We start from the raw sequence: 24,839 nt of genomic DNA, 5'->3' as shown, positions 1-24,839 counted from the left end.
CAGCTGAAAAAAAAAACCCTTGAGAACAGCAAACAAGAGTAATAAGGCATAAAAGATTTCACATCATCTGGTTTTAGTGCCCAGCATCTGCTGAAAATGTTTTGAAAGTGACCCAAATGTGACAAAGCCGCCTTGATGTACCTGTATGGCAAAGTGCCCCCTCAAAGCACCATGAATATATTGGAGTCATACTGTGTCCTCTCCACTTCTGAAATTAGCTCTGATAATGAGTCAGCGCTGACTGGCGGCAAGGTCGAACCTCTCTGACCATTACAGATTATAATAATGAGCAAAACACTGCTGGTTCTGTCCGAATGCTCATGCTTGGAATCTATGAAGGCAAAGTGAGAAAAAAACTCCACATTATTACAACAATGTTCGCTGTGACAAAGAATACATATTTAAAATAACAAAGCAGGGAACTGATTTCACTGTTCACCGCTTTGCTGACAACACATTCTCACAGTCAAGCTAAGTGGTGCCTGCTGAGGTGGCATAAATGAAAATATATTCGGCTTTGTCTTATAAATGTCTCTTGGCAGACATGGTTGAAATTTCTGAACCATACTAATCAAAAATAATGAGAAATTAGCTCTTGAAAATGAACAGAATCATTTCAAGTGGTTCACGTCTCCTTCTCCTCAGTGTCAGAACAACCTCAGTCCTGTCAGTGTAAGGAAGGCAGTGTGCCCTCGCTTCGAGCCCGCCGATTTCTATTTGTCCTCGATCGAAAAGTAGAAATGTTCGCCGAGCTCGAGCGTGTGCGTATTCAGACGCCCACGCAGAACCCAGCCTGAGAGAAAATAGCGGCAGCTGATTCAATGTGAGCTAATTCATTCAGTCACTGCATGTCCCCTGTCAAAGGCTGGTCCCCACAGGCCAGCGAAACATCTGGATGTGTCCCCTCTGCTCTGTCTGCATGGCTTTCATGTTTCTCTCAAGGGACTAGACAGTTTCTTGGTCTGCCAAATCCGTCCTATTTTGCATTCAGAACTGACATTTTACGCCATTATTATGCTGGATTCAGCTGGACAGAGGCAACAGAATACAAACTAGTTGCCATGCTTTGTGGAAAAAAGAAACAAAAATGAACAACAACACTAAAAAAGATGGCGAAGTGATCCTATGCCAAATGAAAACGCTCCAGAGAAGACTTCATAAACTCTTTCTTCTCCTGTGCGCCATCTCCTCACAGTGGTCATAACTTACTGGGATAAAACATTCACCAGTGAGGGGAAATGAAGCCTTTTGCTGCCTCCAGACCCTTTATTTGAACATTAGAAGCAAAAGAGGAAATAGTGTTGCAACAGATTACACACACGATGCCCTTGAATTCCTGCATCATTTTGGTGGAGACCGTATGCAATTAATTTATTTCCATATTCCAACGTGAAAATAGAAAGTGTGAGTAATCCTCAGGGAGATTTAAACCAAGTGCGAGGGGAGGGCGGTAATCTTATAATCCTCTGTAATGTCGTAATGGTCTCTCCAAGCTTATCTAAACTAAACTAACTTTCCCAGTGGAATTCAATCACAGATACAGATGGGCCATGAAGAGTAATGTGACTAATGCTCCCGGTGCAATTCAACAATCCCCTCTGATGCAGCTTCATTACAAAATATCTACAATCACGATTAAATAAAGTCGCATGTTGTCACATCAAAGAAGTGACCTATAAACACTTCTGAATGTGCAGATCTTTGTATCTGAACAGAGGAAGTACATACAAAAATGGCAAATAATCATAGTCCTTGGTCGACAAAATCATCCCAGTCTTGATATTTAAATCTGCCAAAAAAATTGCAGATTTTCCACAAAAACAAATACATTTCATAGCAATTTGTAAGAAACTCTTACATGCTGTAACATCCTATTGGCTGACCAAAGCCGCAGTCGAAGCAGGAGGCGACTGGATCGGCTGAAGAAACTCCGAGGTGTAGACGGCCTCGGCGTATTCCTCCACGACGTCCTGAAACTCTGCCGCCACGTCGGCCAGAGCCTCCAACAGCAGCTCATCTGCCAGGCTGAGCGTCAAGAAACAACAGAGACATTAGAGAAGAAGTCATTTTCCTTAAAACGAAGCTGCACAGGTGGTTCCTGAGAGTCGGCCTCCTCTGACAGTTACAGTATGTAGACATATACAAACTTTAGTTTGATAGAAAAGTGAGAGTCTAAGACAAAATGCACATACTGTATATGGCACTGAAATCCATGTGGCCATTATTACTACCTAAGAATACAAGACAGACTCTAGACAGCAGTGAATCTGAGACTAGACCTTTTGAAAATTGCTAAATAACAAGCCCAAGGGCCTTAGACGCAACAAGATATGTACATTGCTTTAAAAGTGGCATTTGAGGGAAAGTAAATCATCAGCCTTGTGTCATTATCTTCAAAATGCAGAAGGTGGAGGCTTTTCCTAAATGCTGTGTCTACAGACTTTCACAGCTGGACATAAAAACTGAAATTTGTGCCTTACCTTGAAAGGCATAAAATGAAAGAAAACAACTCCAAAGACTGGTGAGCTGGGCGCAGCGGCGAGCTAAATTTCAGTGTTTTGATCATTATCTGAGTCAACGCACACAGAGCCTGAAGCAGGGACATGAAAAAGTGAAAGTGCCGTACGTTCTCGGATCTCCAGAGAGCCCCAAAAATGTCAAATCATTACGCTGTCAGTGCAACAAAACAATCAGAGTAATTGTGTGTTGTTGAACCTCCTGTACCTTTGAAGTGTCAGCACTGGATACAGGGCGAAAGAAAGTCGAGAATCTACCTTTATGGATTGGGAACAGCCGTTAGGGAATATTAATAATGTGTTTAAAGCCATGGTAGCACTACTGAACGCCTCTTCATATTCTGTATGTTTAAGGCCCCAAGTATAATGAAGTCCAAGCACTGAGCTGACGGGGTAAAAAACTAATTGAAGAACTTCAAATGAAGCTTAAAATAGCCTGAAGTTTGTATGCTTTCTGTGTTTTGGCTGTGCTGAATTTAATTCCTATTTTGCAAATCAATCTGTTAGCAGGCAGAATGAATGAGATCCTCCAGGGGGTTTGGCTCCACAGCAGCGCGAGGCTGCTCATTACCATCTCATCATGCAGACAGGTTTCTGCACTGTGGCAGAATAGCAGGTGGTGTACATGCCCGTATGTATGTGTTCTCTCTCCAAAAACACTGACGTAATTAGATGGCTTCTCTTCACACATTATCCTCATTTTACTCCAAATTCAGAAAAGTGCAGAATCATCTCTTGAAAACTTTGGTTCATTGATGGGGGAGCCAGCGACACGAGCAGTCAGATCGCAAAGGCGGGACTGGGCGACAGTTTTTTGGCTCTCAAAAACAATTTATTGAGCTGTTCACAGTCCTGCACATATCTGTGACACACAGAGCAAGAGAAAAGAGCTGACTACATGGATTCAGTATGTTCACAAGGATGAGAGGGAGCTTTCTGCATTCTGCAATGCAGCAACTTAAGAATTCTGTTAAATATGCAAATGTGGGAGTGGGAGAGAAGAACACCGGTGAACACCAGAGACACACTATGCAAACCATAACCTCTGCATGATCCTCTCAGAGCGAGCTCTTCAAGCTGCACATCATGTCCGTCAAACAAGTCCAGGGACAAAACAGAGAGCAGGACGGACAAATCTTGTTTCTATGTGGACCAGGTGACAAAAACTGAGCATGTGATGCTGCTAATATGTAGAAGAAATCTTTTTATAAAACCTCAAAGATACAAAAAGATGACTGCACTATCAATCAGAGGGGAATTTAGATGAAACCTGTGCATGTTGCCTTCACTGTCACTTCTTTACCTGTCTGCCACGGCCCAGGGGTTGAAACTGCCAACAGCCTCGTGAGCCACAACGCGCAGGTAGGCCTCGTAGTCTTCCCGGTACCGCCGGATGTTCCGAAGCACGCTGCCTGGCACAGAGATAACAGTCCCCCTGCTTCTCTCGACTGGGCCCGGGAACGTGACACTGCGTCTGGGCTGCTGTTCATCTTGGGATGCCTCCTCTGTCAGGCTGTTCTCAGAGAGGGTACTGTGTCTGAGGAAAACCAAAGGATGCTCATGTGGTGAGGCAAACTGGTGGATTTCCAAGAAACCTTTTTATTACCTTGAGTGTTCACACTGTATGAACTAGATAAAGGGCTTCTGAGGGCTGCAAAGGAGGCAAATTCATTTATTGATGAGGGAGCCAGAATGGAGCGCAGCTCTGTCACTGACCAGAAACACTTGTTGTGCCCGTTATGAGACTGAGGATGATGAATTTAGGAGAGGTGTCAGAGCACAGGCCAGCGCTCTCGCCTGCCCCTCGCTCAGGGTGAGTAGGGGCTCAGCTGGGCATTGCCATGGTCTGGCTTTATAATCCTCTCTGCTTGGACAAATCAGCCTGGCTCCTGCGACGGCGCTCTCGCTGCTATATTTAGTGTTGCAGCAGTTCCCAAAGCAAAGTGCCTCTCTATTGTGCTCCCCTGCCTCAGCTGAACTTGTTTCTGTTTTGACTGTGGGGACTGCAAACCGTGGGGGGGGGCATAAATATCAAAGTGCCAGCACAGTTAACTCTGCGTCCAGTCCGAAATGGGTCGATTTGCTGTCTGATGGGCATCCGAGGACCGATGTGGCAAAAACCAACAAAACAGTACCCTGCAAACCCATTTCCTATTTATAAAGTCAGGACGGCACCCACACTTTTTGTGCCATATTCAAGCACGGACAAGAACCAGGCTGCCTTTCCTGTCAACAAACACCATTCAGACGTAAAATCATGAACATAAAATCTTGTATTTGGGAATATTATGGGCTTTACCTGCAAGCTACATAAAGGTCTGCGTGTCTGTGCTTGGAGCGACCGTGTCACACCGTCATGTTCTGTTTAACATTATCTTATCTTTAATATCACATTCCAGATCATATCCATTAACCAGAGTTGGTGGTGATTGTTGGAACAGTGTAAGAACCAACCAAGATGGTTTTGATGATCTTCATTCTGCTTCTGTTGAGTGTGAATGAAGTGTGTTTTGTGACGATAAAATGACTATTTTTGCAATGGAGGCTGGTGGCTGTGGAGACAGTGATATTATGGCTGTTTCTGGTTAAACAAAAAGGACCTTACTCTATAAAGAAAAGGTCTGTCTCTGCAGGGAACCTACAATGTTTGTCAGACACAATCTGAGCCTGTTAGTGCCAAAAGCAAACACTTTTAGTGGACATACATTGACGGTGCTCAAATGCACAGAGGGATTACATTGCAGCCCGTTTCGCAGCTGCCATCTGCAGCATTCTCGGTCAATACTGGATCAATTTCAAAAATTGTTGTCCCCATTAGTCACTTAGAAGCAAAAACACTGGGAAAATATGGTCCATTAACACAGACAATATTTGACTGAAATTTTTTGTCTGGGACATTGAAATCTGACCAGGAGATGCAGTCCTGTGCCCTTAGCACAAAATTAACCAGCTAGTTACCAATTAATAGCTGTCAGGCTATCAAAGCAAAAATGAATCAAATACTGACATCCCTAGTCAGATCCACGTTAAAGAGAAGGCAAAGTGGTTTGTAATTAATTTAAAATTCACTCGTCACTCGTGCTGATTAACGGGGCTCAGCGGGGGGACATGCCGCTCCACCAGAAACACCTCTAAATGCAGAGTGGGGCCCATATTCTAGAGATTATGCTTACAATGTTTTAGTTCTGACAGGAAGTTACTTAAAATCACCATAATATCTGCAAAGAACCAATCATTGATCATCCCTTCAATCGTCGATATATGATCCAATTGCCTTGTAACTTCTCACTCTCTTCTGGAGCTCAAACAGAGGGCTGAAGCACAAGGAACATCTACTGACAAGCACAGTGAATATTTCATTAAATCTGTGGGTTCATAATGCGTGTGTGTATCTGCGTGGGCCGTGACTGACGAGGGAACACAAACTAAACATCCTCTACTCATCACACTCACCCACCTACGACTTGGCCTGCGCTGGACACACAAAAAACAGATGAACAGCACCAGCAAGAGATCTCCTCAAGTTTCTCTTCTCATTTGTCTACAAGCCTTGCATCACCGGGGAAGCAGCGGATCTGGCAAAGTACAGTGCCATATGCGATACGTCAAAAGGGACGCAGGCTCGGTTGGACAAAGACAAATGCGGCTCAGAGATCGCAGGGGGGTGATTCGAGCTAAGAGCAGCAGCGATCAGTGCGGTAAGAAACAGATGAGGATGAGGATGAATAGTGTGGAGGAAAATGTATATATATGTCCCCTACAACACATACTTGGGTCTGAGAGGACAACTGCAGCTGTAAACAAAGGGGCAGGGGCAGGAAGTGAGAGAGCAGGTAAAAAAAAAAAAAAAGAACCACATGAAAGCTTTGGAATATTGCTGAGCTGGGCTTTCATCTCTTCATTGATTTGTTTGACCTGCTGACGGAGCTGCTGTGGGTCGGTCAGCATTAACCAAGACGGGAGACAATCGGGGTCTGCATCTGGGCTCCTCACCATGGATACATAAACCGTATCTGCTGCTCCGCTGATGTTTCCAAAGATGAAATCTCTCACTCCAATCTCTCTGTGGTTGTTTCATAGCACTCAAGCACAAGCTCAAAGGCTGCTAAGGTAAAGAATAATCAATGCTGTTTTGGAACTGGATAATGGAAGTGTTAAAATATCGGTTTAGTGTAAACAAGCACCTTCTCACAGACAGTGAAGAAAAACTCTTGTCTGAGAGGTCTTGCTGTTGCAAGTCCTGACACAAAAGACAGCCTAACGAGTCTCAGCAGAGGCTACAAGATGAGCCTGAGCTCCTGTAAACAATAAAATGAGATCTGCCCTATATCTGTCTTTTGCACATCAGCTGAAAGCCTTTTAAAACTGCATGTCCACATCAGTCCTCTCCTTCAGCTCTGTGCCTCTATAACAGCAATTCAATTTAAACAAAATCAGGAAAGTTATGATAACTGATAACAGCCTGCAAGTGTCCCTATTAGTCTTTAAACAATACAATCAAAGAGGCCTCCAGTGACTTTCTTGGTGCCTTTAAGTGTGTCAGTGTGTGTGTGGGGGGCACACGATTGAATGCATGACTCTGTTTTCCTGCTGACGGCAGCGACTGATGTGTCTCGGGGCTGAGAAATGTGGGTAATAAACAACCGATCTGGCCTGAGACAGCACACGTGATGAGATCTTCACGCATTTTGCCATCCCAAAGCCCCAAAATGAAACCTCTCCATTCTGCTCCGCCGAGCACTGATGGAGGTTTCCCACAATCCAACACCAATACAAAAACAAAATGCATTTTTAGGCTGTTTTCCTTCATCGGAACGGATGCTTTTACTCAGCGGCTCAGCTGCTGTATAAGCAACATGAAAGCAGAACTTTATCAGTGTCAACAATAATGCTCCATTTTGTCTAATCCACAATTTCCTCTCTCGTACAGCCCAGTATTTACTTCCTGCTGACTACTGCACAAAACTATTACTTATCTGAACTGTTGGCAGGTATACAAATATCTAGACTGAACTGCAGCTGGCTGCACTTTTGAACACCAATTGGGAATTAAGTGTTTGTTAAAATAATATTTGTCATTATCTGGAGAATTACTTCCCTTAATGAGGTCAGTGTGTTGACTGGTTCGTCTCTGGCGACAAAGTGAGGCATTATCATTAAATCTAGAATGTTTTCTTGGACACTAATGCAGCTCATTTCCTCGGGCTGCAGATGGAAACTGTCAAATATCACATCACAATTATCTGAACCGTGAAACTCAGATCCTGTTACTTCCTGTTACAGACCTACACATTCTGATGGATGCATGTTGACATTAACCCCCAGAACCCAAAGCAGCTTCTGGATGTTTTTTTGTCACATTTTTACTCACTGTGAGATCATTTTTCACTGCAATACAAAAGCCCTGCACCTTTATGGAAACGGCTAGAAGTAGGGAGAACTCAAAAACATAGAAAAATACATATATTTTTACAACCTCTACAAAGGCTCTCTGCTCTGTGTAAACACAGCCTGCAGTTCAGTCGACTTTAGTGACTACAGGTCTCAGCGTAGTCATTTAAGGCTTTCCAGTCGCATCGAGGAGCATGAATTTTTAAATGTGACATGTTGAATAAAGAGATTTTGATGAAATATCACTATTTTAAGCTTAGATTTGGCTATTTTTCCTGATGGAAGCATTCATCACATGACTCATTTAAGGACTGTCGCAAATTTGAAAATGCGTCACTAATTTGTGTTTTTACAGTTTCTGGCTGTGATAAATGGTATAATTTTACCATGCTTTTCACTGGTGGGTTGTGAGGTTCAGAAGGTTAAAAAAAAGCTGAATTCAACATGCTGGTCATAATTGATAATCTGTTCTTTGTGTACTGTGCTCTGTGTGTTTTTGTTTTTGGTATTGGGCTCTGATCTAAACTTTCCTCACTTCATCTCCTCTGTTAACTGTTGTGAAGTGGGTCATTTTAGCCTGCAACACTGCAGCGCAGGTAGCTGACTCATCTCCCTTACAGCTCAGGTCAGTTTACAAAGCAACTTCTTGGCCCCTGAAGACAGTTCTAGGAAAACAATGTGCCAAATAAGCACAGTTTCTCTTCTTCTCACACCAGATGACTCCCTACTTCCATCTTTATTACTTCTTAGGGCACTAAGCACTGTGGGAAAAGTCCTGTTGTCTGTCTACACCAAGTTTCTGCTCAGTGAAACAAACATAACGCATCTGTATGATTGTAGTAGGGCCAACGACCTGCAACAAGTGTGACATTTATTGGCAGGATCATTCTCAGTCAGCCCTTTTGATACACAACGATAGATTTATGGCCATTTAAATTCTGCTTAGATTAAATATGGAAATTAAGACTTTTTTCGCCAGACAGATGCAGCTGGCAGAGTAACTCATGAAATGGCTGGGTGTTCGTTCAGAGCAGGGACAAGGTGGAAAATGTTGTTGAATCGATGGTAATTGTTTCTCGAATGAATACGAGTACGACTCCTGCGTGGCAAGCAATCTTGGAGCCACAAAATATGGTGCAGGCTCGTTTCATATGCATAACCGCCAAAGTTGTGCTGTCTTGTTGAGTGGGACATTTTTAGCACCTCCCCCGCCATCTATCTGTATCATTACTGTGGTGGAAATCTTGAGGAGCATCGAATGGAAAAGACATGCTACGCCGTTGTGAGCGGACAGCAAAGTTACGCTCCGTGTTACTGAATGTCTGTCTGTCTATGCTGATCAGTGTACCAACAGACCAACAGCCATTAATCCAACTATGGCCAAGAAATCTAATTTTCTCATTAAAAACATCAACCAACAGAAAATACATGTCAGCCACTTCTTGTAAAAAGCAGACGAGTGCTGAAATGCTGCGCTGATTAATTAATTAATGATGTGTTTGAATTTTAATTTGAAACACCCCGTTTAGTAATGCTACACCACAACACACACATAAACTTTTCCCTTCATTAAACACATGCATCATTTGTAACTGGATAACTATTTATCTTATGATAAATACTTCACACTTGTTTAGAGGTATTTCATAAATTGCTGTCTTTTATCTTTAATATTTGTGATGAATTTAGGTCAGTTTGCAGAGATTACTTTTCACTTTGATATCAAAGCCTTTTCTTCTATTGATTAATGTCAAAAAATGTTGAAAAAGATGCCAGGAAAAAGTCCAGCGGGGTGCCAATACTTTTTAAAGGCACGGTAATTTGGACAGAGGATGAAAGCGGTGCAGTCAGGTCTGCCTCAGGTTCAAGCCACAGGAATTCAGAGAGCTTCAGTACAAATGAGCTTGCAGTTCAGTTATCAAATGATTTGTCCTTTTTAAGATGCTGCAAGCCTCTGAAAGCAGAAGAAGTCATGGAAAAACATGAAACACAAACAGCTCTTCAAAAAGACTAGACGCTAAATACTTCTAACCATCTGTGTTGTGTTTGCCAAAAAAATAGAGCTATTACTTGATGGATGTGTTAAGAAGAGTATAAGATGAGTCACAGTGCATCTGAGGGCAAAGTTTCCATCAAGGGAACTGAACCTGAGTGTCTCCAAGTCTGACTGATTTTAATTTGCTAATGGTGCTGCTGGAATTTGTTAGAAGTAGCATCCTGCTAGGTTGTCTGTGTCAACAACTTCTAGTCCTTCAAGCGTCTTTTCTCTTCCTTCCAACTTCCTCATTAATTGAAACAGTACAGCAGCTGCAGCCAAAGCCCTGGGCAGTGGAGGGTCTCTCTGTGGAGTCTGCTGCCAGAATCAGGAATAGACTCTGCCCTGGGTACGGTAGCCACCAAGTGAGTTTTGTGGGATGAGTAAGGCCTCCCGGTGGGAGAGCGATTATAGGGCAACGACACGTCATTGTGGGGGAAAAAAACACTAACTGTGTGTCGTTGGTAAAACACGAACATCTTTTCTTTTCGTCCAGATTGAAAGCCTAATTAAAACAATAACGTATGACTTCCTGCTGCTCTTAGTTTTGCAGAACAACCACAGGACGCCTTTGAGTGCAATTCACCATTTTTCTCACAGAAACTGGCCTAGACATTCAAAGTATTCAAAATCCAACATTTCCACATGTATATTGGTTAAACTGAGGGTTATATCATATCATATAATCATCAATATTGTCGTAGAGACATGATTACATATAATGGGGGCTCAGGCCTATAATTTCAGCTCAGACGATCGAGAATGAAGTTAAATAGGTCAAACCCTGATGCTGCGCTCTGGTTAGTATTCTGAGAACACTAATAAACCAACATGGAGGGAGAGCCATGAGCAAAACATGAGCAGTGGAAATCATTTGCGTGTAAAAAAAAAAAAGGGGCAAAGGACGTTAGCGGCTCACCCTGTCTCCACAGGTTTCTCTAGGACAATATCTGCTGCAGAGCTCTGCCTCAGCACTGGCCTTGTGAGCCTAATTGGTTGAGGAGAGCCTGGCCTGGAGCCCGCAGCAGTGCACAGGGGTCCTGGGAAAAACAGAGAGCGAGGGGAGGAGGGGGTGGTGGTAGTGGGGGTGGATCAGGGGACAGACAGATGAGGAAAAAAAAGCAGAGTCAGAATGATGAATTCATCCTCTCAGTTGTAGCACTGTCTCCACCTACAGGAGACAACAGGGAAATGATTTGTCTAAATGCAGCCAGAGGATAAACAGGTTCTGTATTTTTATTTATTTATTTTTTTTTTACCTGCTGCTTCTGGTCGGTCCCAGTAAAGAGGGTCTGAATACGTGATAGAAGCAAACCGTCTCCTCACTTCCTCCTGATCTCTCTGCTCAGACACGTACACAGAAACACATTTCATGAACCGCCTTTCAATAGTGAGCCAAGACTAGACACTGCATCAGTAAACAACACCAGACCAGAGCTGTCACAACAGCTCACTATAAATAACAGCCCCATCACTGGTGACCTTTTCGGGTTCCGCTAACCTTCTGTTGGCGGGCCTGTCTGTGGGGCAACCCTCACCTGTATCTCCTCCATACGAAGCAGCATACGCTCCAGGGTGGGGGCCTGCAGCCTACTCGCAGCCATGCCCTCCAACTGTCTGTCTGCCTCAGCCGCCCACGCTGCCCGTGCAGTGTCCTCCAACAGATCTTCCAGTAGTGCCTCGCTCAGCTGCTCAGCACTCTCTGCTGCCTTTATCCACAAAAAAAACCCACAGAAAATATAAGCAGAATACTGGGCTTAATCGTGCAACTGCTCAGTTCTTGTCATTTAATCTTTGCCACGGCCACCAAATTCAAACTTTATTCAGTAAGCAAGGTCGATTCTCCTCTCCCCTGTGAATGATTTGTGACGGAAGCACTGCTCACCCTCTCTGCAGCCTGCTCAGACAGCCGATTCCTCAGCGAGGAGCTCATCCTGCTCCTGGACTCACCAATCTGCTGAGATAAACAGACAAAAACAAAATCAGTGCCACCGATGCCAAGCAAACATCATTTATTGCCTCTTAGTCAATAAAAACAAGACTGATACTCAAAAAGCCACAATATATTTTACTGTGGTAAATCAGAAGGTAAACACATGCACTGTTTTAGTTGAACAAATAAGACGTATTGATTGTTTCCCTCTTCTACAGGAGACATATAACAGCAAGGAAAGGCAAGTAAAATGGCAGTCCTCAGGCAACAATTAAGTCTTCCTACTTGTGCTTCATCCAGAAGGGGCTGAATTCTCTCTCTGGCCTTCTGCTCAGCTCTCTCAGCCCACTGAGTTGGCGAGACAACTTCAGACCTGCAAACCAAAACACACCCACACTGCAAGCTGTCACAGGAGAAGTTCTGTGGCTTTAACTTTAACAGCCTGAATGAGACATGTTATCCCCCTGCAACATTATTATTATGATGTGATATTAAGAAAGTTGTTGCGTGGGTCAAACTTTGGGCCACGTTACATTCTGAGCAATACACGTGAAATTGTAATGGAAGACGAAATGATTTGGACACATTGAGAAAACTGTGTTTAGTCAGTGCGACATTCAAACTCCTTTTCAAGCCTGATGGGATTCTACACAAAACAGCAGTGTTTGTCAGGCTTGTATTGCCATAAATATTCACATTTACTGCAATTAAACAAGGAAAAAACTGACAAGACAAACCTTGTGAGCACTGAACTAATTTGTAAAGCCTGACATGTTACTTACAACAACTCCAAATGACATTGGTTCAGGGCATAACAACACATAATAACTTGCATTACATGCAAGGTATACTCTGTAATGTGAAGGGGTCTATTACACAAGAGCTATCGCCTGTTAACAAGTGACAGGTTTTGTGCAATACCTGTCACTTGTTAACGGGGGAGCTACTGACTTCTAGTCCAAAGCACAGTAAGACATGATTAATCTCTCAGCTCTCTGCCTGAAGATTTACAGGACATATATTTTTCTTCCTCACAGACGTAAATTGTTGAATGACTGTTGGGGAATGTGAGGTGATCTATAGGAACACATGCTCTCTCTGGTGCTGAGGGGATGTTGTTGTAATCACAACCTGCATTACTTTCTGTTCTATTGTTTGTCGGTAATCACGTCCATGTTGCAATCCCCAGTGTGACTGTTGGTTTAATTGTGAGGCGAGGTGCAGTGAGTTGTACAGCAGATTACTGTGTGGATTACTGCTTCGGGCAGTGGCATTGCTAGAGGGAAATATTTCTTCTTCTTGAATAACCTTATTTTTTTATACAGCACAAGAACACATCCAGTAAAATATAATTATTATTAGCATTATTATACAGTTCGTAGTGTATAATGTCAAGTCATTTACATGGACCTCTGAAAACAGCTCTACACTACTTCTGCCAATGATCCTGTCCCCATTGTTTTACCATTCTTTCCTGTTGTTTTCCCATTTAAATATTTTACTGTAAACCTCTTATTTTTAGCCTTTAAAAAAAAATGTTGACAAGAGGCATAATCACTTATTTGATGTGTTTACGACATTTTCCTCCGGTACAGCAGGTGGCAGAATGTAGAATATCAGATATTAAGATCTTGTGAGGAGGAGTCATTGGACAGCGGTAAGGGTGGTGGGACAGCCCATGGGGGGCGCCTGAAAAGGTCCCTTATTTTCAAACTGACAGGTATGGTAAAGGGGCTACATCGTGTGTATCTCTGAGGTCTAACAAATATGTCGAGAGCATTTCCATATCTTGGTGCGTTAATATGCAACACCTGAGACAACATTATGACCTTCACCTTGAATCCCCTCAGATGCTTTAAATCTGCTCAAACTGTAATTATATTTCCACTGTACCTTAATGTCTGAACGCGTCCAGCCTCTTCTCTACTCAGCTGGTCGAGCTCTTTCAGTCTCTGCATCGTCATCTTATCCAGCCAGGCTTTCCTGTAACAAGCCACTAATCATCAAATGAAGCAAAAAGCAAGCTCCATCAAATATTTCACGTATAATGAATAATCCTCATCTCTACAATCGGTCTGCTGGCCCCTGATTAATGGCAAAGCACAATTGTAGTAATTAAGATTTGATTAAACAGAGACATATGTGAAGCACTCAATCAATGAGGTGCTTACAAGCACTGAAAACAGGCAAGCTGTTAATCACTCATAAAGAGAAATGGCCTCAATCTAGCAGGCACCTGGATTAATTTGTTGGAAAGAATTAAGTTTGAATTAGTATCAAAGTATTGCCTGTGGCTCTCAGCAAGTGGGGTCTGCCACAGAGGTTCGAAATAAGTCACTGAATACATTAACATTTTCTCTACAATCCATCCATTTGCTTTTTTCTCTCTTTTTTTTGGGACACACAATCTGAACATATGAAGCGATAACAAAGACACAAAAATGTATCTGATAAAACAGAAGAGGTTAAAATCCAGCAAAGAGACTGACTTCACCTTAATGCTTCATTCTGAGCTTGTCTCTTCTTGTCTGAGCTCAAGGCCGGCTGCTCTGCTGCCAGACCAACGGACACATTCTGCTTTGGAGGACTGACTGAGGGCTTCATGGGAGAGAAGAGACATCGAGGCTCTGGTCCTCTCCTTTGAGGGGATCTGCTGAGAAAACAGCAGAGGGATGAAAGAATAATAAAGGCAGGCTCAGAGAGATCTACACTGAGACAAGTCTAAAAAGAATAGAGGAATGGAGCTGGAGGAATATGAAGATGAAGAATCACAAAAAACTGAAGATAAAGAGCCAAATTTACACAAGTTTTTTCCATGCCACATTTTTATATGTGACATTTACTATCCTGAGGGAACAGGCGTGCTGGTGATGCTTTTTTAGCTATTATCCTCTTAACTTGACAAGAATGATTTAGTATGTCATCATGGCTGATGATATGACGAGTGTTTTTTTGTTTGTCTGCTGTCTTTTACCGTTACATGTTCCATTAATATCATAGGGATGCTAATTTAGCAGAGCCTACAATCCTACTGTGAATGGAAGCTATTTGTCCAGCAGCTAATTAAATATTTTTCTGTTCACGTCCACCTACTGGATGAAAAATTAACAACTTACTAGGCAATTCTCTCCTGGCACTGCTGGCATAGATTGCCTTTTTTTCTCCTTCTATTTTTAAACGTTGTGTCAACAGCCCATTAATTCACAATGCATTAATGAACAGATCCATACTGCGTGCAAACTGTTACCTTCAGATAAGAGTTTCAGACGTTACAACAGTAAAATCTTAGTTATGTAACGTGTTAATCATCCAGCCGGCACCGAGAATGAACAATAATAGATTATTGTGTCATCAGCTTGTGCGGAGAGATAAAAGGCTCACCGCTGTGGAGGAGGAGAGTGAGGGGATGTAGGTATCCAGGGCACAGAGTGCTCTTTTTGAGGGAGCTGGTTCACTCTGAGCTGAGAGGAGACTGTAGGCTGCCGAAAACCTGCATCTTGTATCTGAGGACGCTATGACAAAAATGATGAAATCCATGTTTAGAGAGTTTACATGATCCTGTTTAAATCTTTGAAGTGACCTCTGATACACCCTTACATCCCTTTTCACAGTGGATTTTAATAAAAGCCAAATCACACTGCTTCTTACACTGTATGAAATAATATAATACAACATATTCAATTTTGTATACAACTTTGTGGAAGTCAGGCCAACACCTTCATTATAAAGTCAGCCTTGCTCCTCTCAGAGTGCAGGGCGCCTCCTTTTCTGCGGGTGGTGTTTGTTTGAGGTCGTCTCTGCAGCTCCCGCAGCTCTCGCAGCTCCCTCTGTTGGGCAAGGCTCTCCAGGCCAGCCCTGAGCACCTCTCTTCTGTTCAAGGGCTGGTGAGAAGTGGTTTTGGGCTGTGATACCATTCTCCTACCTGCTGTCAAAATGAAAAATTAAACCTTTGATTTGTTCTGATCCTTTTTTTTTATTACTGGGAATAGTTACAGTAAAAACAAACTATACTCTTTGTCATCACTATTAAACCCCTGGGGGCCAAAGGCGTTACGCACTAACACAGCACCGCTAATTAGCTAGCACTTCTGACAACCAGCTGGATTCCAACTGACTGCTAGATAAGTGGTGCAGGGACTTGAGTTTGTTTCCAGGGAGATCTAAATGCAGCTAAAACTCATCTCTTCCACAGGATGCTTCCTAGGAGCCTGCAGGTGATAAATGCTCATAAGACTGATCACCAGGGGATCAAAGGCCAGAGTACTGCACTTCACCTCCTGATTTTCCATCACTTCTTCACGACTCCATATCAATTTTCTGCCTGATGCAGTCATTTAAGCACAGTGGGAGGCCCGAACACAACTGCACAAAAGCCCTTAGGTGACTTCCATATACATGGAAGACTAAACACTTTGGTATTCATCAAAAGGCATACATTCAATTTACTCTGTGTGCCTTTGGCGGCAAGTACATCATTGCCTTATGTAGGAAATTCTGAAGGAAAATACTGCATTTATATTAGATTCATGAGGTTTTAAAAACTGTATTCATAAATACAGTTGCTGAGGGTAGAAAATGAGAAAAAGAAAACGATTTATTAAGTAAGTAACACATACACAGACGGCTTACCGAAGACAAGTAAAGGGGTTTTAAACATGCTAACTAATCCAGGCAAAAGAAAAAAACTCACCATGGACGCCTCTTTTGGGATTTGCGGGTTTGCGAGGTCCTCGAACAGATGACTTGCTGGGACCCTTGGGTGCTCTGGTTGGTGACATGCTGCGATGAGGAGACTTCCTGCGTGGAGGACATGCTTGGGCCTGCAACTTTTCCAGCATCTCTTGTTTACGGAGGGCAGAATCCAAAGTCTAGGAGGAATAGATTGGCATTACAATCTTGGATTTTTCACTAAACAATCCCTCCGTTAAATATGATGCATATGTAGACAAATAACATAAAACATCAATTAATCAAATAAAACACTTTTGAAAACCCAAGTTTGTTTTCTGAGTTTATTGTCCCATCAAAATAAACAACATTACAAAGACATTCATAATCTGAGCCACATGCAGGGCAGTGAAATGCTGACACTCAGCTTTAGTACAACGGAGTTTATATCAACATCATCTGACAATTTTGGAGGAGATAAAGCAACAGGAGAAATTATCTAAGACTTAAATAAAGTAATTTTATTTCCCAAAATTGGTGAACTAAAGCCATTAGTCTATGACCCATATACTTTTGCCCATAGTTTTGTTTTGTTTTGTTTTGTTTTGTCCTGTAATTGGGGGACTACGTTTAAAAAGAGTTCCAAGTCCTGCATACAAGAGTTAAAATCTACTGTGTTGGAATAGAGCCAATGAAAAAAAAAATTCATTATTAATACTTTCTGATACTTTATGTTCCTCACCTCTAGTTTCTGCAGGATGTCAAGGGCCGTCTCAGGCACAGCTGAACCCTGTTCTACTTCCACTTTGGCTGAGCACAAAGAGAGCTGGCGAATCAGCTGGGCCAGCTCTTTGCAATAAGGGGGGACCTTGACATGAGATAGATCTGAAAGCTGGTGGATAACAGCCTGTAAGGCCCTGAGTGCCCCACGGTGGGCAGCTGCAAGCCTGTTCATTGCCAGGGACTGAAAGAAGAACAGATAGCAAATCAGTTTACAGTAGAGTATTAGATATCTAGATGATTTCTGCTCTGTAATAGAACTAGAAAAACTTACCAAAATCTGCTTTTAGCAAAATAACATTAAGTTAAAAAATCACATGGCCACAGGCTTTAAAAAAAAAAAAAAAAAAAGCTATTTTCCTTATTGTTTTCAGTGCTTTATGAACAGTCTCAGCTCTACATAGCAAAAAATCAGTGACAATGCTGAAGACATACCTTTTTGGTGTCCCACATCTTCTGGCTTCGTAGTTTCTCTATATCTCCTTGTATCTCTTTTACCTTTAAAATAACAATTTTGTAAAACAGTATTTATAGATACAGGGTCAATTAAAAAGTCAGTGATGGTTTATTTCCAATTACATATGGTAGAAATTTAAATACCTGTTGTTGGAGGACATAGATGACACGTGCTGAGCGGGCTGCCTGCTTCTGTCTGCGTATCTCTAACTTGTTTTGCTCTTCGGGCTCCAGCGGCTCCTCTATTTTGTCTCCTGTTGTTTAAATCCCATTATTCGTTATTACTCATAATTACATGTGTAATGTGAGACCATATGAAACATCTGCTGATTATGGTGGATGCCACAACTGTGATAACCTTTTCAAGCTAATCTGTACCTTTAAACATATAATAACAGTAAGACACAGGCCTAATGTAACAAGCTGTTTTTGTGAGTCACCTCTGTTGGCTAGCTCCTCTACTTTCTGAATATACACTTCCAGCTCGTTTTGCAGCTTGTGGATCTCCTGGCTTAAAGGAGTCTGTTTGCCTCCATCCAATTGCCTTGGTCCAGGGTCTCTGGTTGGAGGTGACTGGCCAATGCAAGGTACGGGAGAAATGGGATGCTTCTGGGAGGTGAGCACCGACAGTTTGGTTCCAGGTCGGGCCACTTTCTCGTTTGGACTAGAGGTCTTTAACTTTGTCGTATTTGGATTGGTTGCAAGCTCCTATAGAGAGAGAGAGACTTCACTGTGTGAACAAAGTGGCAATTGTTCCTTATGTAGGACATAAACCAGCAAACTACAAGTAATAAACTTTGAACCATGAATCTACATCAGTTACCTGATGCACTACATCATTTGTTTCAAGGGTGGAGACGGCCTCCTGGGAGGGTCTGGGAGGAGATTTCATCAGTGCCTTAAGGCGCCTTTGTCTCAGATCCCTCTTGGCCAGCTGAACCGCAGTGTGCAGTCTCTCCTCAGAGAGAGTGGTGAAGCTGATGGAGCTTCGGGCACTGTCCACCCTCTCACCCTCTTCTGACACCGGCAGCAGCCTCTCGATCACAATGGGGGCTGGTGGCCGTACATGGGTGGCACGGTTGCTGGCACTTGCAGGGATGGCTTCATTGAACAATAGCTGTGGTGTATAAGATACTGATCAGCTTGTGCATGATATAAACAGATATTTGAGATATTCAGTTATAAAAACAGTTAAAACAGCAACCCTACAATAAATCCTACGTTCATTATGTTTTTGTTTTAACTGTTTTGAAGAGGTCTTGAATCAACTTTAGGGTCGTTTTCTAATATCTAGTCTATCCTCAATGACAAAATGTTAGAAATAGCTCTTGGTACAACACAATACAAATCAATAGCACCCGACCCATCCCCTACATGACCATACGTTAGTTAAATCAAGCCCACTCGAAAACAGGGGAAAAAGGATTATAACCTTCATGGAGGTCGGCTTTAACGTTACTGCAGAGCTGATGCGTCAGACTGAATTTTACCTCACGATAGTTGTACCAAACTGGCAACTCAGTGTACTGTACATAGCATGAGCCATCTTAAATAAAGATACAATGTAATATTCACACGACGTATAATATGTTATGTCTTTCACTGTTGTTTACCTTGGTTTGCGACATCCCATGACTTAAATCGCTGCGGTTGTACACATTTGGGTTTGTACCTAAAACGACCCAGTCCCTCACTTGATTTTGCTGTCCTATGGAAATCTTGGGACTACTCCCCAAGAACTGCGCAGTCATTGCAGCAAAAACAACCGCCAAGTTCTGTCAAACCTGCACACAGTTCTTGATATATTAGTAACGCTAATGAGAGATAGCATTAACAAGCTAACTACGTCTTTGAATTGAAGTTTGCCATCGGCAAGTTAATCCCAACATCATCCATTCGACCATTTCGACCTCGCTTGGAACTACTTTTTTTAGTATATAAAGGAATTATAATTTAGCTACACACACACTGAAACGCCAACTGATTAATTAAAAGATATCACATGGTTAACTCTTCAAAATTTAATCCAAGCTTGTCAACAGTTTGAAACGCCGCCATGACAACAACAGAACGCCGTTGGACGGAAGTAGTTTAACTAAGTACGGATCGTCAAAGAAGTCAAACATGATCTCAACCGCATATTTATTGACACGTTATTAATTATAAGAAAATACCATTCTCTAAATTTTCTGAATATGTAATTGTATATATAAAATGGTGGTATTGAAATAAAAATTCGTTTTGACAAAAGATCAGTTTTACGGCTTAATAAATCATTTCAGGTACACTATCACTTTAAGAACCTTCGCACATACCGGAAGTGGTACTGTCAAGTTTTCAGTATTTCTAGCAGGTCCGGTGTGCAGAACAGCAGTATTTGTGGTAACGGCTGTTAGTACCTCACAGTTGTATAATTTATATCAGCTTGCTTTAATTCAGTCAAATGGCCCATTACGAAGAAGTAAAGGTGCGTGGGTATGATGAATTCTGTCAGGCTGTGTCTGAAAGAAAAGGAAAGGATATTTTTGCATATTTCTCTGGCGATAAAGACGCCGAAGGAAAGAGCTGGTGTCCAGACTGTGTAAAAGGTAACTTTATGTATATCCTACCACGAGTCACTATATATATGCATGTACTCTTATTTTATATTTGATTGAAATGTCTTGTCATGTAACCACATGTAGCATCCTTCCCACTGTTCTCGTAGGGGGTTGGTATGAGCTGTTTTGCTTTTAAGGATCATGTGACTGATTTATTTTGTATTTGGTGCACTGTCATGAACTTTTTCTTCCTTCCAGCTGAGCCAGTTGTGAGAGGAGAGATGACTCACCTTCCTGAGGGCTCTGTCTTCATCTACTGTCAAGTTGGAGAAAGAGCATAGTCAGTATTTTACTTTGCTTTTTTTCCATGTTCTGTGGTATAACTGTTTTATCAAAGCCTCGAGTCACTCAGATGACATGTGTGGTAGCAAGAGAGCACATCATATTAGAGTGAACGATCAGCTGTATGGTTTATTTGAATAATCAAACATCTACAACCCAAAGGAGTTGTAGCCAAGAGAAATATTGAGCTTTTAATAGTCAAGACAGAAGTATTTCTTTGGTATTGTGATATTTATTGACATTCATGCAATCATAAATCTGTGGCTGATCTATTATTTAAAAAAGATGTTAAGTTTATTTTCCTCATCACCAAAACTGTCCCACAAAGACAGAAATCACTCACAGACATCTTGTGGATAAATAACTGTTATTTATGCAAAATAAAAGACTGCACACAGCAGAAGATTCCCAGTTTGCCAGGCAGTGATATTTGCTGCTGCACAAACATTTTGACCATCTGCGCACCAACAAGGGATTTGAGTAATGCTACCAAACATTTATGATAGACTACTGAGCACAAAAAGGCATTTCTGCACAGTTTTAATAGTTTGCTAGTTAAATGTATTATTGTAGATTTGACCACCAAGTGATGCTTGTTGGATAGACTTTTTAAAATAATCCATTAATCATTTAGTCCCTGTTTTTGCAAACACAGTTTCATGTTGGAAAGCTGAAAAATCTCTTCCACCTTTCCAAGTCTGCTCTTTCTAATGTGCCTAATAATGTCTTTTTCCTGGTTCAGTTGGAAGGATCAAAATAATGACTTCAAGAAGACACTGAAGTTGGTTGGAGTTCCCACTCTGCTGCGCTACGGCACGGTAAGAATAGCTTGTATTTGCTTGACTAAGATCAGTCTACTGTTAGTGTGTTATAGACAAATCCATAGACATTTCAGTGACCAAAAATTCACATAGCATCCAGTTTCTTAGAAAATCTTGCATATGAAAAAGCATAATCTTTAATACTGCTGTAGTTTGAGTGGTCTTGGTGGCACATTTACCTGTGTGAATGTTAAAAGCCTCCATCTGTAAACCTGTTTCAGCCGCAGAAGCTGGTGGAGGAGGAATGCTTCAAAGCAGAACTGGTGAGGATGATGTTCACTGAGGACTGAGGGATCCCGCGCTGTTCACGTCACTCATAAGCATTCAAGATTTCTACACCATTTAACAGCAAAGTTTAGCACCGTTCAGTTTCAGCACTATTGATGATCTTGCACCTCCCACTGTGATTTCATCCAAATCAGCAACTGTGTAAGTTTACAACCAAAATATCAGCTGCTTATCTAAATCCATACTGGAATATCTGCAAAGACAAACAGGTGGAGTGGAGGAAACTCATGCTGTTTTTTTTTTTGTGTGCTTTATGTGCAATCACTCAATCCTGTTTTGTAATTTGACTGCAGTGCGTTTCTTTAAATGCAATGTTATTTGAATGGGGGCGGCTGTGGCTCAGGAGGCAGAACGATCGTCCACCGATCAGGAGGTTGGTGGTTCGATCCCTGGCCTTTGCAGTCCACATGCCAAAGTATCCTTTGGCAAGATACCTAACCCCAAAACTGCAACCGGTTTGTGAATTCATATGTACTTCTTCCAAATGATTAATTGTAATTGTAACACACTAGTTAAATATAAATATAATTTTTTTTTTAATTGTGTCCATTTTGAAGTGAATTTTGTTGCTTTGTCTGACTCAAATAAATTGACACTTGGTGGTGAACATTTGTGGCAGAAGTAAATGTTCTTTGTAATGTGTGGTATGATGACCCTGACGAAGGCCACAAGCTGAAATGTGCGAGTGTCACAAGCATTTTTATTGCATGATTTTTTTTTTTTTTAGCACTGGAGCATTTGAACAAAGGTGTCATCTATACTGGAAGCGTGTTTCCCCTATTTCTCTTTGACCTTTTCCTCGTCCATGCATCTTGGAAGTAGGTGAGGTTCTTGTAACATTTGCTGCAGCCCAGGTATTTCCACTTGTGACCACTAGGTGGCAGCACATCCACAGGAATAGAGTGTAGCCTTATCGTTCTGAAATTTGCAGGATTTAATTTAGTTGTCGGGTGAAACTTATTAAGTGAAGAAATCCCAAGCATTTGGTATAATATAATGCAATTTTGAGGTCAAACCTAGAATCCAGAAGCTTTTAATCTGAACATTTTGAGGTTATAAAACATGTAAACTCACATTCAACATAACTGAGCTGCATTTTCCATTCTTAACATATCATAAATCAACAGAATACAGTATAAAGTGTCATTTTTATAATATCAATAATCAGATGTCACGGTCAAAGTGTTTGCTTTGGTGGGTAAAAGAGCGCAACCGCTGTTGCAGTCAGGGCGATTTAAGCGGAGTGCATTCCTGCACAGCGCTCACACCGGAGGACGATCCGCGGCGAAGCACACACACCGCAACGCCTCTCAGGGGCCGGGAGCTCACCTAAACCCTCGCAGTGGAGGTGGAGGAAGTGCTGGGTGTCGCCCGAACATAGCGGTTTCATGTACAGCAGCCTCGGCTGAGGGTAACGTTGTGTGTTCGAGGACTGTGCGCTGCGATGTCGGAGTTTCTGGTGAGTCTGCTCGGGGAGCGGCTCGTCAACAGCGAGAAAGCCGAGGTGGACGTGCAGTCGCTGGGCGCCAAGCTGTCCCTGGTCGGGCTCTTCTTCGGGTGCAGCCTGAACGCGCCGTGCAAGCAGTTCAACGGCAGCCTGTGCGAGTTTTACAGCAGGTTCAAAAAGACGTCTGAACACAAGGACAAATTGGAAATCGTCTTCATCTCGTCTGATCAGGACCAGAAACACTGGCAAGACTTTTTGCAGGAGATGCCATGGCCTGCGTTACCTTTCAAAGACAGACACAAAAAGGTAAGATGGGTCGTGGTGATGAAGAGAGACCCTGGCAGATCAGGGCTGATTTTTTTGTGTGTTTATTGGGCTGGAAACCACCGGAAAACCCCCCTGTAGGCCTTGTCTGCCTCTCCTGTCAGTGCACAGGTGTATAAGCTTTAATTCGGGTCATGAATTCGGCTTCCTTACATTAACCTCTTTTTAGTCAGATTCCCTGAAATCTGACTTAAATCAGCTGGACTTCTGTCGTCAAATCATCTAAAGCCAAGTAAAACTGATTAGTGATAAAACACTAAATCTATCAGTGTGTGTGAAACTGTAAGATCAAATCTAATAAAAGCCAGTGGTTCACAAAAGCAGCCACTTGATTCCACATTCAGCCAATGGGAAATGAAAAGGATGTGTGAAATGTGAGGAGTGTTTGCACAGAAAAAATATTGGAAATTTTATGAGGGGGGAAAAAAAAATTCCAATCATATCCCACCCCTTTGATAACAACACGTGGAGCCTGTGAGGAGCCATTCATCCTTTGATTTAATTTTGTGGAGATGATGTAAATGTGGCAGACCAGACATTCCTAACTTATTAACAAGTCAAAGAGGAAGCACAAAGACTTCATTTCCTTTAGTCTGCACACTTCTGCAGGAGGAATACTTACTGACGTGTGATATTTTAGCTGAGCATCTCAGAGCACAGTTACTGCTCCATCTATCATATTCTCCTTGTTGCTGCATGTGTCGCCTGCTCGCTGAAGGCCTTTTATTTTGCCATCATGTCATCTATAGGTTTGCTGATGGTGTCAACACTGCAGCGTTTGGAAGACTTCAAGTTCACAGCTTTGATTTCTTTCACTTATTAAGTGCTTTCACATTTGTCTAATTTAATTCATGAGGCAACTTGGATTTATTTTCCTGCGATTATATATTTAAAAATAAAATAGTGGAAATATTTGCATTCAATGAAAACACGCATCAGAAATATATATTTTTTGTTAGGATGATACAGTATTATTAAATTGCATCCTTTATCCCCTCATAAATCTGACTGAAATCTAATAGTTTGATGAATTGGTCAAGTTTGGATAATTAAAATAAATATGAAGTTTATTTTCCTCACAGCCAAAACTGCCCCACAAAAAAAAACAAAACAAAAAACAAATCACTCACAGACATCTTGTGTATAAATGACTATTATTTATGCAAAATAAAAGAATTCATGCAGCAGAGGTCAGTGATATTTGCAGCTGCACAGAGATAAAGCAGAGCCTCACACATACATTGTGTGTGTGCTGCAGGATGTCGGTGTCCTGTCTGCAGCACACGTCTCTAAATGTA

General features: G+C 42.0%; 3 protein-coding genes across 6 annotated transcripts in view; 2 read left to right on the top strand and 1 right to left on the bottom strand.

The window, feature by feature from the left end:
• Positions 1-1,243: 1,243 nt before the first annotated feature.
• On the bottom strand, positions 1,244-19,867 carry kiaa0753 (KIAA0753 ortholog). Of its 3 annotated transcripts, none has more exons than XM_076734727.1 (18): positions 19,393-19,867; positions 18,603-18,896; positions 18,220-18,487; positions 17,924-18,033; positions 17,759-17,821; positions 17,286-17,507; positions 16,566-16,743; positions 15,592-15,800; positions 15,257-15,387; positions 14,370-14,525; positions 13,769-13,858; positions 12,161-12,248; positions 11,828-11,899; positions 11,481-11,651; positions 11,202-11,283; positions 10,862-10,982; positions 3,820-4,053; positions 1,244-2,025 (listed from the first exon to the last, which is right to left on the bottom strand). In XM_076734727.1, exons 1-18 carry the CDS (start codon positions 19,528-19,530, stop codon positions 1,872-1,874), a joined length of 2,781 nt encoding a protein of 926 aa, XP_076590842.1. In that variant the 5' UTR covers positions 19,531-19,867; the 3' UTR covers positions 1,244-1,871. The 3 variants fall into 3 exon arrangements, with proteins under 3 accessions (XP_076590842.1, XP_076590844.1, XP_076590843.1); XM_076734729.1 differs by having other exon boundaries at positions 11,828-11,896; XM_076734728.1 differs by having other exon boundaries at positions 15,592-15,797.
• Positions 19,868-20,118: 251 nt separating this feature from the next.
• Positions 20,119-22,377, top strand: txndc17 (thioredoxin domain containing 17). Its single transcript, XM_076735204.1, has 4 exons — positions 20,119-20,367; positions 20,578-20,659; positions 21,404-21,479; positions 21,704-22,377. Exons 1-4 carry the CDS (start codon positions 20,223-20,225, stop codon positions 21,770-21,772), a joined length of 372 nt encoding a protein of 123 aa, XP_076591319.1. The 5' UTR covers positions 20,119-20,222; the 3' UTR covers positions 21,773-22,377.
• A 656-nt stretch (positions 22,378-23,033) lies between these two features.
• nxn (nucleoredoxin) overlaps positions 23,034-24,839 on the top strand; it is a 56,422-nt gene continuing 54,616 nt past the window's right edge. Inside the window, exon 1 of one of the 2 annotated variants that reach the window (XM_076734872.1) lies at positions 23,034-23,523. In XM_076734872.1, the coding sequence (XP_076590987.1) occupies positions 23,215-23,523 (309 nt within the window). In that variant the 5' untranslated portion in view covers positions 23,034-23,214. The remainder of the gene's footprint in view (positions 23,524-24,839) is intronic. The other variant, XM_076734873.1, reaches the window with a different exon arrangement.

The sequence above is a fragment of the Chaetodon auriga genome, chromosome 7, assembly GCF_051107435.1.
Source record: "Chaetodon auriga isolate fChaAug3 chromosome 7, fChaAug3.hap1, whole genome shotgun sequence".
Classification (NCBI taxonomy): Eukaryota; Metazoa; Chordata; class Actinopteri; order Chaetodontiformes; family Chaetodontidae; genus Chaetodon; species Chaetodon auriga.
Note: the sequence above shows the minus strand (reverse complement) of the source record. Positions and strands in the feature narration are given on the sequence as shown.